The sequence below is a fragment of the Dermacentor andersoni genome, chromosome 7 (genome assembly GCF_023375885.2).
Source record: "Dermacentor andersoni chromosome 7, qqDerAnde1_hic_scaffold, whole genome shotgun sequence".
Lineage (NCBI taxonomy): Eukaryota > Metazoa > Arthropoda > Arachnida > Ixodida > Ixodidae > Dermacentor > Dermacentor andersoni.
In genome coordinates this window covers 80813426-80830976 of record NC_092820.1, presented here as the reverse complement: position 1 = coordinate 80830976, position 17551 = coordinate 80813426, and the positions used below count along the sequence as shown (strand labels likewise).

Here is a 17551-nt window from a genome sequence, read left to right as displayed (position 1 = left end):
GTATGTATGTATGTAGTAACCGCTTTCTCGCATTTCTGGGGCAACCCAACTGTGATGAGGTAGCAGGGTTCGAAACCAACCATCGGAACAGATTGGGTCACTAACGAATATGTACCAATGTGTACATACGTGCCGCTCTTCGACAGACCTCTTTCGCACAGAGACAGGCACTGTAGATGCGGGGCTAGGTAGGTATCGAAGAAACTCTGACGCCGACTCGAAGCACTGGGTATGTGCCACTCGCTCCGTGCTTGTCTTCAATGAACCTATTTCGTGCCAACTTGAGCCATTGGGTATGAAAGTGTGTGCAGCTCTTTAACAAACGTCTTTGACGCACACTTGGATAACTATAGGTATGTGCCGTTGGGAATGTGCCGCTTTACAATAATGAAAAAGATCCTGTAGCGCCTACCGATGCCGCAACACGGGAACGCTAAGGTCGGCGCTTTTAGCCGGCGCCTTGGTGCTGGCTGCGAAAGACGAGAAAAGTAAAGATGGGCGGGCGCGTGCTCGATGTGCAAGCACGGCACGGGTAGTTCGGTTCTACAAGCCTGCCACGCCAGTCGTCTTGTTATGGCGCTCCGCTGCGACCCCTGGGTTCCCGACAGTGGTTACTCCGCCCTAATAACCGACCCCAGCAACCTAACGCCTTCAGGCAACCTTCCGATGGCGCTACCTCGCGCCCACGGGACGTCGCAGCTCTCCAGCTTCTCCTGCCCACGTTCTGGAGTAGGAACCCGCAGGTCGAAGCCATCATCGATCTGCACCACATCAGTTTGGAGACGTCTCGGTTTCGCCACTTACTTTGCAACCATTCTCCTGAGGTGGCTCAAGAGGTGAAGGTCGTCACCGCTGCACATTGAGGACGTGACTTCCCTTACCAGCAACTTAAGCAGAATATCCTAGACCCCACCAAGGCCTCTGAGAGGGCGCGCCTCCAGCATCTGCTCACCTCCGAGGTGCTTGGAGATCGCCGCCGGTCCCAGCTGCTCAACAGCATGCGGCAGTTCCTGGGCACAAGCAACGTCGACTCGAATGGTGCGCTATTGCGGGAGCTCTTCCTGCAGCACTTGCCGCAGTCGACCCGCATTGTCTTGGCCGCTGCGGGGGACTAGACCCTCGACCGCCTCGTTCAGCTCGCTGATCGTATCCTTCGGTCGCCGCCCTTTCTTCAACAGCAGAGTCCTCAGTCATGTCCCGCTTAGAGTCCCGGAAAGACCAACTCACCGTTTCCGTCGACGCCTTATACGGACGCCCTCTCATAATCAGCGCGACGCCTTCTCATGCCCTTGCCGCCGTTCGTCTTCTCCGAGCGGTCCCCGCTCTCGCAGTCCTCGAAGCTCATCTGTTTGCTGGTATCATGGCAGTTTCCAGCCCCGCACCCACCAGTGCACGTCCCCATGCAACTGGTCGGGAAACGCGCCGCGAGATCACTGACGGCGGCATGGGACCTCGTCTTAGAGCCCGGCCGCCTTTTTTTAGTCGTGGACCGCATTTCCGGCCTGCGCTTCCTCGTAGACACGGGTGCCTAGGTCAGCGTACTGCCGTCCTCAAAGAGTGACCGCACTTCTAAGTCCCCTGGACCTACGCTGTGTGCGCCGAACTCCACCTCTATCGCCACGCATGGTCGAGCTTGGCCCGCGGCGCACTTTGCGGTGGGTATATTCATTGTAGCCGGTGTCTATCAGCCCATTCTCGGCTCCTACATCCTGACCAATTTCAACTTCGACGTCAGCATGCGCCGTCGTGTCCTGATTGACGACGAGACGCGCCTCCCCATTGCTGGCGTTCTGTCGGCTGTTGCTCTCCCACTGGCATACGCTCGCTGATCCCACCGGCATACGCACGCTGATCCCACCATGCTTGACCGCTAGAATCTTTGAAAACTTTCCTGGGGTAACGAGGCCCTGCCATTTAAGTCAGCCACCCAAGCACAATGTAACCCACCACATGGTCACGCGTGGTCTCGTCGCAGCTCGTCCGCGCCGCTGCTTCGGTGAGCGTCTAGCGATTTATAAACGGGAATTCGATCACATGCTCCAGCTGGATATGTTTCGTCTCCCGTCCAGGACTTGAGCCTCCCCACTCTATCTCGTGCCGAAGAAAGAACTGGGTGACTGGCATCGATGCGGCGACTACCGGGCGCTCAACACTCGCATGGTCCACAATGGCTATCCACTTCTACACATTCAAGCTCTCACAGACCACTTGGAAGGATGCAAGAGCTTTAGCAAAGTGAACCTTGTTAAGGCGTATCACCGAATCCCCGCCGAGCCTGCCGATATCCCTAAGATGGTTATGACTACACTCTTCGGCGTGTTTGAGTATTTTCTCATGCCTTTTGGGCTACGCGACGCAGCTCAAACATTCCAGATTTATTACGGAGATATCGCGCGGCCTGCCTGCTATATTAGCCTACATCGATGACGTCATCTTCGTGAGCTACACGCCACAAGATCATTAGCGTCACCCCCGAGAGCTTTTTCAACGTCTTAGCTAATTCGGCCTGGTTGTCAACGCCCAGGACTTTGTCTTAGGGTCTTTATGAGCTCGAGTTCCTGGGCCACCATATTTCATCGCTGGGAATTCATCCATTGCCCTTCCACGTCAAGGCCGCGAAATACTTCCCATCACCTACTACTCTAAGCCAGCTGCGTGAGTTGCTGGGCCTGATGAATTTCTCATGCCGCTTTATTCCGCACTGCGCCGAGCTTCTGCACCCACTGACTGATCTTCTTCGCACAACCAAGAACTCCTCATACGCGAGTACCTGGTCTCCGGAAGCTCAAGCTGCTTTCAGGGATGCTAAACAAGCCGTCGCCGATTCGGTACTGCCTATCTACCAGAGGACCAGCGTGCCCACTCGCATGATGGTGGATGCTTCACGCGTGGTCATGGGCACTGTTCTCCAGAAAATCGACTCGGAGTCGTACCCACTGGGCCACTTCTCTAGGAATCTCCAACCTGCCGAGACTCGCCACAGCGTTTTTGGCCGTGTGCTGCTCGCCATCCACTCCACCATTCAGCACTTCTGGGACTTCTTGGAAGGCCAGCCATTTTACATTCTAACCGACCACAAACCTCTGGTGTACGTCTTCCGTACGAACTCTCCCAAGTACGTCGCACGTGAACTTCGTCTAGTGGAATTTTCGATCTCCCATATTATTGGAGTTAACAACGGACATTCGGCACATCAAAGGCACCGGCAATGAGGCGGCTGACGCACTTTCACGCATCACCTCGTCGGCACTTCTACATCTGCTGCGGACTGCGAATGTCTACCTTCGGCGCAGATGGAAGATCCTGAGTTGCAAGTGCTGCACGACCACCTCCGTTCCCTCCGTCGGCGGCTCGTTCCTCACCCGTTTGTGCCTGGCTCACTCTGGTGCACCATGCCCACGGTTGCACCTCGCCACGTCATGGGGCTGCTGGTTGTCGCGCAATTTTCTACTCACTTCACGACATCTGCCATCCCACCATCCGAACCACGCAGCGCCTCGTTACGCAGCGGTATGTCCGGCCGAGCATTAACAGCGATGTTCTCCGGTGGGCCCGCTCGTGCTTCCCTTGTCAGACCGTCAAAGTGACCCACCAGACAGACTCCAACGGAGTTTTTCTTGCCACCTAGCTGTCACTTTTATCACGTCCACGTCCATCTTGATTTCGTTGGACCGCTTCCTCCCTCTCACAATTGCCGGTACATTCTAACAATGACTGACCGCTTCACTCGTTGGCTCGAAGCCGGGGCCATTCCCGACATGACTGCGGAAACTGTCACCAAAGCCTTCATTTCAGCATGGGTTTCCCACTTTGGATGCCCCAACATTGTTAGAACAGATCGCCGGTCGGCAATTTCTATGTACTCTCTTCACTTCCCTCTACCGCCTGCTTGGCACTAAGCACTGCAATACCACGGCATATTATCCCAGTACCAACGGAATTGTTGAGCGACTCCTTCTTCAGCGCAAGGCTGCCTTCACTGTGCGCCTGGGCCGAGACCATTGGGTAGACCATCTTCCTATGGTGCTTCTTGGCCTACGTGCCATCCTTTGTCGCGACCTTGGCTGTTCAGCTGCCGAACTCGACTATGACGCACCTCTGCGGCTTCCTGGAAACTTTTTCTTTCCTTCTGCCCCCTCGCCCCTGCCGCTGCAGTACCTCCAATGCCTAAATGACTGCAATAAGCAACTGCGCCCCGCCCCGCCTCGATGTTCCGACCACATCATCTTTGTGCATCCGGACGTTGTGTCTTCGACGCACGTCTTTCTCAGACTAGACGCTGTAAATGCGTGTCTTACACCCTCCTACGATGGACCGTACCGGCTCCTCCACGAGACGCCGAAATCTGCCCCCATCCTATGGTCGTGAAGAGGTAGTCTCGTTAGACCACCTAAAACTGGCCTACCTAGAGACACCTCCCACGGAGCTCTCCGCGGATGTCACCGGCTTATCCACCGAACCGCATGTGACCAAGATAGCCCCATCTCTACATCGTTGACGCGTAAATTTCGCTGTCCTGTCTGGGCGGGGGGCCCTTTAGCGCCCACCGACGCCGCAACGCCGGAATGTTAAGTTCGGCAAGGCGTCGCCAGCGAAAGAAGGGGTCAATAAAGATGGGTGGCGCATGCATGCTCGATGTGCAGGCACAGCACGAGCAGTTCGGTTCCAGAAGCCTACTACGCTGGTCCTTTTCTTCCAGCGCTCCGCTGCGAAGCCTCAGTTCCCTACAATCGCTTAAATTGCTCCGATGCTTAGCGGAATCCGGCCAGCCCACGTCCCAAGGGTCCCTCAAGGGCAGCACACCGACGTTTTAGAGAGCTGTGCCATGAATACACTGGGTATATGCCCCTCTTCTACGAACCTCTCGCGAACTTGGGTCGCTCAGTACGTGCCACTGGGTGTGCGGCACGCGAGGGAACAATTATCAGCGTTCGCAGGTACCGGCGCACCGCGCTGCTCGTCTCGGAGGCCACGGGCAGACTTCTCGGCAGTGCCACTAGATGGCACAACGAGTCCAGAAATAAGCGCTAGAGAGGAGCCCGGTTCTCAACGTTTCTCAAGCGTTTCTCAACGTTCGAACGCACCGGCATTCCAATCATTTCGGAGGCTACGCGCAGGCTTCGCGGCGGCGGCGCTAGATGGCGCCAAGTACTCCTAAGGAAGCGTGAAAGAGGAGCCCCGCTGCAGTACGCGCCTCATACATAACTCGTTTCGACGGTGGCAACACCTTGCGTTGCTGTATTGATCCAATGCTAACGCATTACCATCGACAGTCATCATGAGATGGGTTCCGCCACATTTTTCGTACGAATTCCCCACACCTTTAGAAGCCACTATGGCTCAGTGGCTATGGCGTTGGACTACTGAGTGCTGATAACGAGGTCAAGGAGTCGGTTGCCGGTCGAGGTGGCAGATTTTCAACCGAGTCACGAAGCGAAAATGCTTGCTTCTTTAATCTTTCCGTGATCTTTCAAGGACCCTACGCGATTCCTGATTTTCACTGTACAGTGCCTGTCATATTCCTTTTTTGCTTCGGGACACAGTGCAGGGTAGCTAACCGGGCACAGCCTGGGTAACCTCTCTGCCTTATCACTTATCTCTCTCTTCTCAGGCACGTTAGACTCCACCAAACCACACATTCGCTTACCCGCATGCAGGGTAGCCAAATGGAATTTTCTCGGTAAACTTGCATTTACTGTATCCTCTTTTGTTCTGAGGCTGTCACTTGTTTGCTATACGACGGTAAGCACTTCACGTTCTTGCCTGGAAATCGGCAACCTTCAGCATGATAAATGTCAATTTCGGGTTTTTGGTGAACGCAGTCCACCTTGCACATATATTCATGATATAGGTTGTGGCTAATTTGAGGACAGAGACTGACTAACACTCCGAGACGCCGCTTAACGCTCTATGGAAGTGTGTTGCCTGCAGGCAACATATGAGAAAGTTTTTTCTAGTTGAGTTCCGGTGTCGAGTACGAAGTTTCTGCCTAAATATCTTCGGCCAATACTGAAAGACAGGCAGCAAGCGTAATTTAAAGGCTTAGAGCAGGAACGCAGGATGAAGAAGAACGAAGAGCGAATGCCATGCGACTCGGTTTTTAAGCACGGTCAGAGTAGACAGACCGATGCAATGTCACCGGCTTCAGTGGTGTGATACACGTGGTGTAAAGCAAATGAAATGTAAACATCTGGTTCAGCTATGAGGAGAGCTGCCTTTACTAATTACAAACGAAGCCATAGGCGGCTTGATGTGAAGCCAACTTCCAGTTTTCTGCCTGGTGTTTCCCCACTATTCCTGAAAAAAGATTCCAGAAAGCATTTTTTTCGTTCATTATGCTTATTCCCAAAGTGCTTTTGAAAATTTTTGAAATTTTGAACATTTCGATCGGCGCCATAGTTCCTTTCTTTTTGTTTTTATGGGCTCGGAAATAGTTTTTCTCTGCCCAAGAAGGCCTCCAAATTTCGAGCTTCTTCTTCAGAATTCTATGCTTCAAACTTTGCACACCGTTTCGAACGATTCATAATGCAAACAAGGGGTAAGGCGTGCAGACACGGACACAATAGAAGAGAAGTGGACAAGACGAACGCCGACTAACAACTCAAGGAAGCATTGAGGCGAAAGAAGCCTTCGATTACCTTACATAAGGAAGAGATCAAATGCCTTAATAGTTATTTCTCACGTAGACCGGCACGTGTACCCGATTGATACGTGGTGCTGCTTTTCCAGAGCATGCGCAGATGAGTTTTGTGTCTTCTTTCTTTTTTCGCTTCAGCGCTTCTTTCAATTGTTAGTCGGCGTTCGCGTTGTCCACTTCTCTTGTGTCCGTGTCTGCACGCCTTACCCCTTCTTTGCATTATGAATCCTTACCAACTAGCTCAGCTTTCCGTCGCTCTAAGTTTGGAACGAGTTCTCGTTTAAAAAAGAAACAAAAAAAAGGAAGAAAAACAGTGCTGCTTATTTTATTATTTTGGTGATTATCGGAGCTTTTTGGCGCAAGGTCCAGATGTGGCCAAAGAGCGCACCGCTCATGTGGGATGCGAGGCTGGGGTCATAAATTCGACTTCCTCCGGATATTTTTGAATGATCACTTCTTCAATTAGCTATGCGCAAAAAAGAATACTGCTCTTTTTCTTAGAAACAGCGCTCGTTTCCCGCTCGAGGCCGCTAGAGGCGCTGCTTATTGTTCATCTACCTAAATACCTCGACATGGTCAGGAATTAAGGACACTGTCAGAAATCATGGGCCACGTTGTTGGTCCAAGGTCGATTCCTAGTCCTGGTTCGCGATTCAGGTTCGATTGCTGGACGCGGGCAATAATCGAAGTGACCACGTGCTCAGCTGCCGAACTCCATGACCACTCACTCTACAGTGCGCCATACAGCGCTAACTGCATCTTTGTTCAACCTGTTCCTCCTGACCTCGTGACCTCTCACGCATCTCTTGCGGCAATCTTCTAAACGACCTAAGAGTGAAACCGTTTCAAAGGATAACTTTGTAGCTAGTGCGACAAGGCGTAGAGACTTTCCGTTTACCCACAACTTTTAGGTTATACCGAGAGCACTAAGCACTCATATGCAAAAAAAAAAATGATCATGATTACGATACTTCATAATGTGGAATTTGAGCGCATCTGCATACGTCTTTTCGTTTCGAGATATATTGGCTGGCGTGGACACTCTATCTAGCGCGGCACGTTGCAAACGGAGCGAAATGTGGCGCGACTGCCTCGCTAATCGGGAGATGGCAAGAGGAAGGGCGTCGGTGACGCGTGGGCATTCACAGGACGATTCACAACAGCCGCCGCAGACAGACATCCGCTCACGTAGCGATTTCTTTCCATACATGGCATCGGTGGCGTCATCGGTGAACGGACGAATCACGCACCATCTCGTAGCCATCGTCACCGCAAAGCCCGTCTTGCGCGGTACTACGCTTGTCTTCTCGGGCTTTCGCCATACCCTCCTCCTCCACTTTCCGCATCGTGGTTCCACTGCGCCCTCCTCTTCCGCTTTCCCCCTCGCGCTCTCTTCGCTATCGCCGTCTTTCATCTGCGCTCCGCTTTCGCTCTTTCATCCATCCCTGTGCTCGTTCGCTCGGTTACGAGGATGACAAGGGACGACACCGACGCTCGCCACAGGAACGGGCGTCTAAGAGCTGCGCTCTAAAAACAAAACGTGTTTCTTGCATTTATATCGTCGAGTTCTTTCGATACAATGAGCATTATTATTGGCAATCAGCGTCGACTTTACATTCTCCACTGCCGACTGTTTTGTGACAAACTGCCGTGGGATCGACTCAGACGTTGCAATGATCTAACGTATTCCTCTATAAGTGGCAACGTCTACCGGAGGCGTGCCTGCACCAATAGGTAATTGTCGCACTTGGACGGCAAAGACGCACTTGGAAGGCAAAGCTATCAGAAAGTTGTTGCAGCTCATACAATATTTTGCCACAAGGTGTAGTTGGAACTACATTCCGGCGATTTTATTAGCAAGCACATTGACCAGTTAGCCGCTGAAGCGCTAGTTGTCGAGAGATTATCTGCAGGTGTCAGTAGTCAACAGTAAACGAATATATACGTGATGTCTACGCATGACAACGATGCTCTGAAGAGTCCTCGTCTGTAACGTGTCACCACGTAAGTAAATTGTCATACAAAAATCTTTCCCTCTCATTGCGAAGCCTTTGTTGAAGCTTCGCTCGTGCTATGCATCGATGCCACGTAGTTATCTTCCTGTTCAATTTGCTTTTCCCCTCTTTCTTTCCCTATTTTCGGAAATATTTGAAGTAGGTCTGTTCCGGGACTGTGAGTTCTCTGCATTCGCATGTTAAACATCATATGACAGACTCCCAAGCCCTCCCAGTTCATAATTAGAGATGTTAGATAATTAGATTGGGAAAACGCAAGACTGGAATGGAGGGAAAGTGCGCAAGACAAGTGCAAGACAAAAACAAAAGTTAATATATGACAAGACACGTTTGTTGCCCGTTCCTCTCCCGTCGATCTGTCATGGGGCGTCCGCTACTGCGTAACCCAAACAACTCACCTTCCGGAACTGCATTCGGGCACTTCGTCGTCCTCCATGACCGTCGACATCAAACGTCCACCGTCGGAGCTCCGCTCCCGGTCTTCCATTCCCGATCGCACCCGTCGGCGACGACGCTCTTCTCGTCCCCGGATCCGCGCGTGCCGCTTCCGAGCCGCGGTCGACGAGGAGCGTCGACAGCATGCGCGGCGTAGTATCCGGTGGTGTTCCCCCCCACCACCACGGCACGGCGTCGGGCCCCCGCTTACCTCTGCCACGCGCGCGCACGCACGCACTCACGACGACGACGCACGGTGTAGGCGAACAACCCGGTACTGGCGGTGAGAGTAGCGGCACGCGGGCACCCCGGAGCGTGCCCTATGCGCCGGACCCCGGCGTTCCGCCGCAGCCGCCGCCGCCGCGATCGGGAGAACCCGGCGTCCGAAAACCTTCCGCCACGCCCCCGCGTCGCCGGCGTTGCCGGCAGCTTCCTCCCCCCCCCCCCCCCCCCCTTCTAGCTTTGCTTTCCGGCGCTGCGCAGTAACCCTCCCTCAGCCTCTCCAGCACTTGTCCTCTCGTTCGCTCGCTCTCCCTCGCCGTCAGCTCGCGGCGTGGAGGCGGGTGGCTTCAACGTCACTTCCGGTGTCGGTTGTTATGTCACTCGCGGTAGTGTTGTTACGGTTGGTACCGCATATAAATTTCTATAGTTGTGAGCCTTCCGCGATTACAACACGCTGCGAAAGCGGACGTCACAATTATTTCGACGCGTGGCCTGTGGTACCGGTAACTGCGAGGCGCCGAGCACGTGGTTATAGAAGTAGAGTGCAGGAATCACGCCGGGCGCGAACTGCGCGTATTTAAGGATAACTGACTGGCGCCAGTGATTTTTCCTACGTTGTGCCCTTCAGCGCGCGCTGTTTTCATTGCACTAGCTGTCTTATTCTCTCCTCCGTTGCATTTCCTTACGTTGCTACACTGCCTTTGGTCCCCCCCCCCTCCCCCCCCCAATATGATATCAGAGATAACTGAGCTACCTATATAGGATATACATGGCAGTGTGACCGGACATACTCCTAAATGCGAACAGGTACAAAGGGCAGAATGTGCTGCCCTTCTCAAGCCAGTTCATAACTCTTGAAATCGATACTGTAGCACAGACACTCATGAATTCTCTCAAGAACGTTGGTAACGCGGTTTAGATATTTCGTGTAAAGGGGGCCCAAACAAAACATGTAACATATGTGAATCGCGAACATCGTAAAACTCGCGCGTTCGCAGCATATTATAGAAAAGCTAAAATAACCGTCCTCAACACGAGATGAATTCGTACTGAGATGCCACTTTACAAGTTTGAACCATCGGGTACAGGGTAAGCTGATAGATAGGTGGATGGCAACTTTGCAGGGTCTCGCTTTAGGTGCCTCATTTCATATTTGATTGAATGGCGGTATTCAACGCCTTAGCGTATGCAAGACATAGAGCCAAAGTCTTATGAATGATTAGAAGCTGTGAAAAGAAGACGAAGAAAAAGGCCTAAAGATGAGATGGGACACCCAGGCAAAGAAGGCAAACATGGAGCGCCACTTAAACTCCAATTAAAGATAAAGAAGTTTGCCCGTTCCAAACATGTTCCCCAAATTTCTGTAGCCCTTGTATACTTAAATGCACCCTTACCTTTCTTCGTTTTTGAAGTGCGGATGTAGGTAGGCGCATATACTCAATAAATGGCTCAATAACATGTTGGTCTGATTAGTATACCACTTCCTCGCCACTCGCGACACGTGGATTTGAACAAACCACGGAAACACGGGGCTAGAAGTAAAGCCAAAAGAAAGCTCTCGTGCGTGACTGGGATACGAAAGTGTCACGTGTCGCCCCGGCGCGTGACGTCAGTCGGCGAGGACGCTTTGATGCGAACGTCAGCATCCTCGACAGTGCACGCAGGCATAGCCAGCATGCGCGACCTCGGAAGGAGCTTGCTTAAGTGTGCAACCGTTTTGCTCGCGATATCTATCTATCCCCAGACATCTGTCGAATGGAACCGCCTCCCTCCCGATATTGCAGCCATTGAGGATAATCAAAGATTTCGTGATGCACTAACAACCTTTGTTTGTTTTGGAGAATGTTGAAATTATGTTCTAACAAAATTCACTGTATTGTATTTATTGTCTTTGTAACCTATATTACCCACTCCCCTCTGTAATGCCTTTGGCCCTGAGGGTATAATAAATAAATAAATATCTATCTATCTATCTATCTATCTATCTATCTATCTATCTATCTATCTATCTATCTATCTATCTATCTATCTATCTATCTATCTATCTATCTATCTATCTATCTATCTATCTATCTATCTATCTATCTATCTATCTATCTATCTATCTATCTATCTATGGTAAGCGGGAAAAAAACATGTTGACCACTTCTATACAAGCACGTGTCCAAAGACACACGTGCACCGACGTAGTGACGTAAAGAGGCGAAACCAAACTTACGTCATGCGTGACACTGCGAAACGCAGTGCTGGGGTCCCGTCGGGCGCGCTTCTGTGACGCGCGTTCTTTGAGCCTCTGGCATCACGCGTGATAATGAGACACGATCCCCGGCCGGCATTGACTCCCCCCGGCGGAGCGCTGCTGGTGGCTCAAAGTGACAATGCGCGTTCGCAACACCCGCTGCCTGCTAGCGCCGCAATAAACCGCTTTGACGTCGGCGGTGGCGCTTCGGTTGGGCAGGAACGCGGGCCAGAATAGTCACGTCGCGGAACAAACGCCAGACAAGGCCGCGCGGAGTGGCCGGCCAACCAGAACAAGCCGAAATTGGGACACCACGCTCCAACCCTTGCATATATGGGCCTGTTTTCGTGCGCGTGTTCTGCTGTCGGTAGTGTGCAGGTGCAGGTACACGTTATCTGTAGGTTTAACACTCACGCTTTACGTATCCGCCCGGACGAAGACAGGAAATAAGGCTCCCGCCCGGTAGCGCTCGTCCTGAAATCCAGCTCTAGCGGTGGCCGCGTACACCGAATGCCTCGCTGCCTCGTACCTGCTAGGAAGACAGGAGAAATCAGAGTGTCGATGGCGAGCTGGCATCTTTCGGGGGTCGCGACGCGTAGCTAAAAGCCTCTCACGAGAGGCGAGTATATATATATATATATGCATTGCGCTTGGTGCTGTCAGCGTGATGCAGATTGCCAAGACGTTCACGACTAAGTGGATGATAAGGTAGTGAAGAGTTCGTAGTTGAACTGCTTAGGTGTAACAGTGAGGCCGCAAACACTACAAATGAAGAGGCAAAGAAGGTTCGGGGTACTATAGGGTTGGGTTGATTCCTGGTGCCTTTTCGTATTCTCGTAGCTAAGCTCTAAAACACCGCAAGACCGTTTTATTTGGCTTCTCGAGCCTTTCCGTATAGGCAGAGCACACATTCGAGTCACCTTGGTGCAGAAACACGTGTGTGGTGTCGAGCCAATGAAGCTCAAAGAAACTATCATTCACTTCATAAATTCTGTTAGATACAGCGGCGCTATTCAGTGACTTGCGGTTGCCAAGAGTACAATTAAAGTATTGCTATAACTATGAGATATGTGTTTCATACATGTCAGTGCGAAAGGACGAGTAACAGCAACTCTTCCCAGGAACTCGGCGCTGACTTCCGGCTTGTTTAGCATAACACCTGCCACGGTAGCTTAGTGGATATGGGCTGCGCTGCTGACCTCAAGATTGTGGGTTCGATCCTGGCAGCATCGGTGGCATGTCGATGAGGGCGGAATGAAAAAAAAAAAAAAAGAAGAACGCTCGGTTGGATTTTGGTGAAGGTTAAACAACGCCAGGTAGTCAAATTTATTCCGGAGTCTCCCACTATGGCGTGCCTCCTAATAATATCGCGGTCTTGGCACGCAACACCCCAGAATGTACATTATTTTTGCCCGTTTAGCACAATGGCATGTATTGTCTCTGAGCATTGTGTCAAAAATATAATTTGGCGCAATCGTTATTCTGATGGCATTGAGTTGTATGACATGCCGACAGGAATTCCTGGATAAAGTTTGGGCTACTGGAGGAAATGTTTGGAAGAAAGACTGTCGAGGATCAGGATAAAAACAGTACACGACGGGGTACGTGCGAAGTGTAGTGCAAGAGGACCTCAGATGGTCGACATTTAAGTCGAGAGCGAGAGAAAAGGCTGCACAGGAAGGCAGGAAGGTTCACCAGAGGTAGTTCCGGTTGGCTACCCTGCACGGGGGAAGGGTTAAGGGCGATTAAAAGAGAAAGAGAGTGGAAGGGGGAAGTAGAGAGAAAGAGAGACGGGCACGAACAAACCGCGTACACTACGGAGCGGTATAGGGACGGCGTTCCTAAAGTCTATCGTGAAGCCCCGTAGACCGCAGGAACCTTAATAACGCGAGTAAGGCCTTCAGCGCGGATGTTCTTTGGGAGTACGGACCTAAAGCTTTGAGTACTGATAGTGGAAGATTGTGCAACTGGTCCAGCACTCTGGATATCACTTTTCTCCAGGCACTATATCGCGGGCAGACACAGATAATACGTGCGAGCGTCTCATCACTGTTGCATGTGTCGCACGTGGGGCTGTTGGCCATTCCAATAAGGAAAGCATATGAGTTCGTAAATGCAACGCCTAGCCACAGACGGTACAGCATGGCCTGTTCACGTCGTGGTAACCCGGGAGGTAGGTGCATCCGTATGTCCACAGACAAAGAACGCATACGACACATGGTGAAAACGTTGGAGTCCCACAAGGGCACAGTACATTCACGGGACATCAATCGCAACCCAGCCGCAGCATCTCTTCGCGAAAGTGGAATCAAGACACGTTGAACACTTTCATGTGCAGATCGGGCGGCTTCGTCGACGTGGTCATTCCCTCTAATGCTGCAATGTCTCGGAAGCCATTGAAAGATTATGCTGCGTGCCTTGTCATGGCTGCGACGATATATGTGTCGACTTTCTGAGGCCAGTTGTTCATTGAGTCCGCGGCGCATTGGGTTTTTTATGCACTGAAGGGCTGCCTTGGAGTCATTAACGACTGTCCATTGTTGTAGTGGTTGCTGATTAATGAAATCAAGTGCAGCACGGACTGCCGCAAATTCTGCACCCGTCGATGTGGTCACACCTGAAGTTTTTAATTTGATTTCTTCAGATTTTGGCGAGATGATGACTGCAGCAGCAGAGCTGTTGAGTTTTACCAAACTATCTGTGCAGACATGTTGCCGGAATGTGTGCACGTTGTGAATGTGTTCCAAACTTGCTTGCTTCAAAGCTTGCAACGACGCTCGAGCTTTCTTTCTGATGCCTGGAATTGTCAATTGCATTTGCGGCCAGTGGACACACCACAATGGGTCTGATAATCGTGTATCAGGCGTAAATTGTGATGGCAAGTAGGACTGTTGTCTTACAATACTTTTGGCAAAAGTTGAATATGGTCTGTTTGCTGGCAAGCAAGCAAAATGGTGTGAGGGAGTCCGAATCTGGTGTCGGATGTGTGCTCTCAGGACATCTGTTCAATGTAGCCCGTCAAAGGAGCGTCTCTGCCAATGGCCACTGTCGCAATCGAGGACGTAGATTTTTGGGAGACCGAGACAAGTGCTGAGTGCTTGTGCTTGCACACTCTGGAGTTTGCGGATAATTGTAGTGCAAGTATTTTCTAGTATAGGTAAACTGTACCGCGGGAAGCCCCAAAACAGTGTTTTATATAGTTGCCATATTGATGGTACTGTTGTGCCCCCGGACTTCCCGCCGAGAAACGCAAGAAGGCCCACAATGCGGTAAAACGCTTTGTCATGTTCGAGACGTGAGAACTCCAAGAGAAGTCTCTATCAATGATGACGCCAAGAAATCGGTGCCTGGCAAATCTCCATTGGAATTGTCTTCTTACCGTCCAATAGCACTGGCCAGCTGTGTCGGCAAGGTATTGGAGAGAATGATCCATACATGGTTAGAATTGTACTTGGAATTTTCAATTCAATTATGGGGTTTTACGTGCCAAAACCACTTTCTGATTATGAGGCACGCCGTAGTGGGGACTCCGGAAATTTTGACCACCTGGGGTACATAACGTACACCTAAATCTAAGTACACTGGTGTTTTCGCATTTCGCGACCATCTAAATGTGGCTGCCGTGGCCGGGATTCGATCCCGTGAGCTCGTGCTTAGCAGCCCAACACCATAGCCACTAAGCCACAGCAGCGGGTATTGGGAATATTACGACGTCTATCGGGAGGTAATGGCTGGCTGGCTGATGGATAGCGTTATTGATCTTGTAACATATTTACAGCACCAGAAAAATCTGAAACGAATCACTGCAGCCTTGTTCCTTTATTATTTATTATTTATTAATAATATTTATTTGTTATTATTTATTATGTTAACCGTGCGTACGACAATGTAAATCATCATGCAATTCTGGACGCCTTAGAAGTTGTAGGGATTGGTGAAAACGCCTTTCGCTGGATACACAGCTATTTGAATGGAATATGTTTCTTTATTTTCACTGAAGATGGACAATCTCCGTCTAGCTCTACGAGTCGTGGTGTACCGCAAAACGAAGCATTCAGCCCTATACCCTGTTCAACCTGGAGTTCTTTGGTCTTGCCGATTAATTACCGCAAACCGTTCAGCTCTCCGTGCATGCAGACGACATTTGCATATGGGCTTCAGGAGTGACAGGTGTGCAAGTCCGCGCACGACTTCAGAAGGCTTCGACGGCCGTGTCAACATACCTAAGAAGGCAAGGCCTGGAGCTTTCACCTGAGAAATGTGCACTCGTTGGTTCTACTCGCAAAGCGATGGCCCTGTGCGCTTTGTGAATTAATCACCAAACTGTGCGATGCATACACTTAAGTCGAGATGCTAATTGCAGTATTTTGACTCAATGGTGGATGAAGTAGGCTACACGTAAAAGGAAGTCGCCGATGTAATACTGGGGGGGGGGGGGGGAGCGTTATTATTGAAATTAATATTTTCAGTATTATTTGTGGTCAGAGCACACCAGTCGCCCTGAACAGCCTAGTGAGTGGCACAGCGGCAAGGCCAGCAGCGTTGCATGATGCTGTGGCAACGCTGATCGAGGAGTGCAACCTTCAAAAGTTTCAAATGCTTCAAACTATAATCTGGGCCTATTTATGTGAAGTCGCCGAAGGAGATAAAGTTCAGAACGGCTTCGTCGAAAAGATGGTCAAAGCGTAGGCATCACAGTTTATGTTCAGTTGGCGCAACGCAGAAAGTTTGGCGTTTTAATAAGAAGACAGAACTTGAATTGGCCGGTTGATTGAAGCGGTTCATTGAAGGGTGATCAACAATTAGCAACAAAAATAACGTGTCAGTGTATAATTGAGGGTGATGTGAAAGCCGAAAAAGACTTGATGAGAAGTGGACACAAGGCATCATTAGAAACACAAACAAAAACAAGCAACACGAAGGTCCGCCGAAATAAGGGGACATATTGACAGTAAAATTGGTGTAGTGTAGATAAGTTACACAGCAAATGCTTTCAGTTCAAAGCGTTACTTTCAGGAAGCACCACGCGCTTTGATCGAAGTGATTATCAACAGTGCTATTCACATCACCATTTAAAGCAGGGGAACTTCACGAACCATAAATCTCGGTTCTGTGGGGACTGTAATGATGTCAACATGCATCCCCTGTCACGAACAACTTGACCACAAATGCGACTACTTCAAGAAAAAGGCTTTCTCAAGAAATTTCAGGCTATGACATGATTTGTTCCAAGCTCAAACGTCTGATGGGGAAGTGGACGTAATTGTGGTGTTGTTTTTGATGATGGTGACCGCTGGCATTGATGTTGATGCCATCATTTCTTGATGAAGTTCGGCCATGATATCTTCAGTCTTCCTTCAAAGTTCCATGTCCTCATATTTACATAGTTTATATCGGATTCTCGCTGCCACATTTCACATTTACGCCGTTGGACACAAGACGCCTGCCTGATTGTGGTCACGAAGTAATTTGCTTGTTCATGCTACCAACATCATTTAAGAAGTGCGGAGCTACTACTCAAAACTACGACTACCATTTCTTGAACTTTCCTGTCAAGCGCGGAACCGGACAAAGCACCTGAGTAAGGGGCATATATGCCAACAAAATAGATATGTCACATATGTCAGATCTGTCACAATATGTCACAGAGCGCTGTGTCCTGTGCTCCTTCTTTCGTGCCGTGCGTTTCTTTGCGCCAAAGACTATTAGCATATATATCATTTCGCAACGTAACAGTAAAGCCGTCAAATAAATTGTCACATGAAATGTCATACAAATTATGCCCGGGCGCCATGTGTGAGTAGCAAACATCCGTTGTCGTGTTTTCATGAAAACGCAGGCGAAAAAAGCAAGCAAAAAGCGTAAATCTTCTGCTATTGTTCATAATTGGCGCTGCGACAACGTCAAAGCCAGTGTTCCGCTAACCGCTTTCCGAGCTGCGACTTGCAGCATCAGAACAGGCACACCGTAAAGAAAGAAACCTAATAACCTAATGCCTTTAAA

At 50.4% G+C, this 17551-nt stretch overlaps 1 protein-coding gene across 2 annotated transcripts in view; it reads right to left on the bottom strand.

Annotated features, from left to right (window-relative positions):
• Positions 1–9340, bottom strand: part of Spred (Sprouty-related protein with EVH-1 domain) — a 148393-nt gene extending 139053 nt beyond the window's left edge. The window contains exon 1 of one of the 2 annotated variants that reach the window (XM_055072756.2): positions 9051–9340. In XM_055072756.2, coding sequence (XP_054928731.1) covers positions 9051–9139 — 89 coding nt within the window. In that variant the 5' untranslated portion in view covers positions 9140–9340. The remainder of the gene's footprint in view (positions 1–9050) is intronic. The other variant, XM_050181504.2, reaches the window with a different exon arrangement.
• Between the last annotated feature and the right edge of the window lie 8211 nt (positions 9341–17551).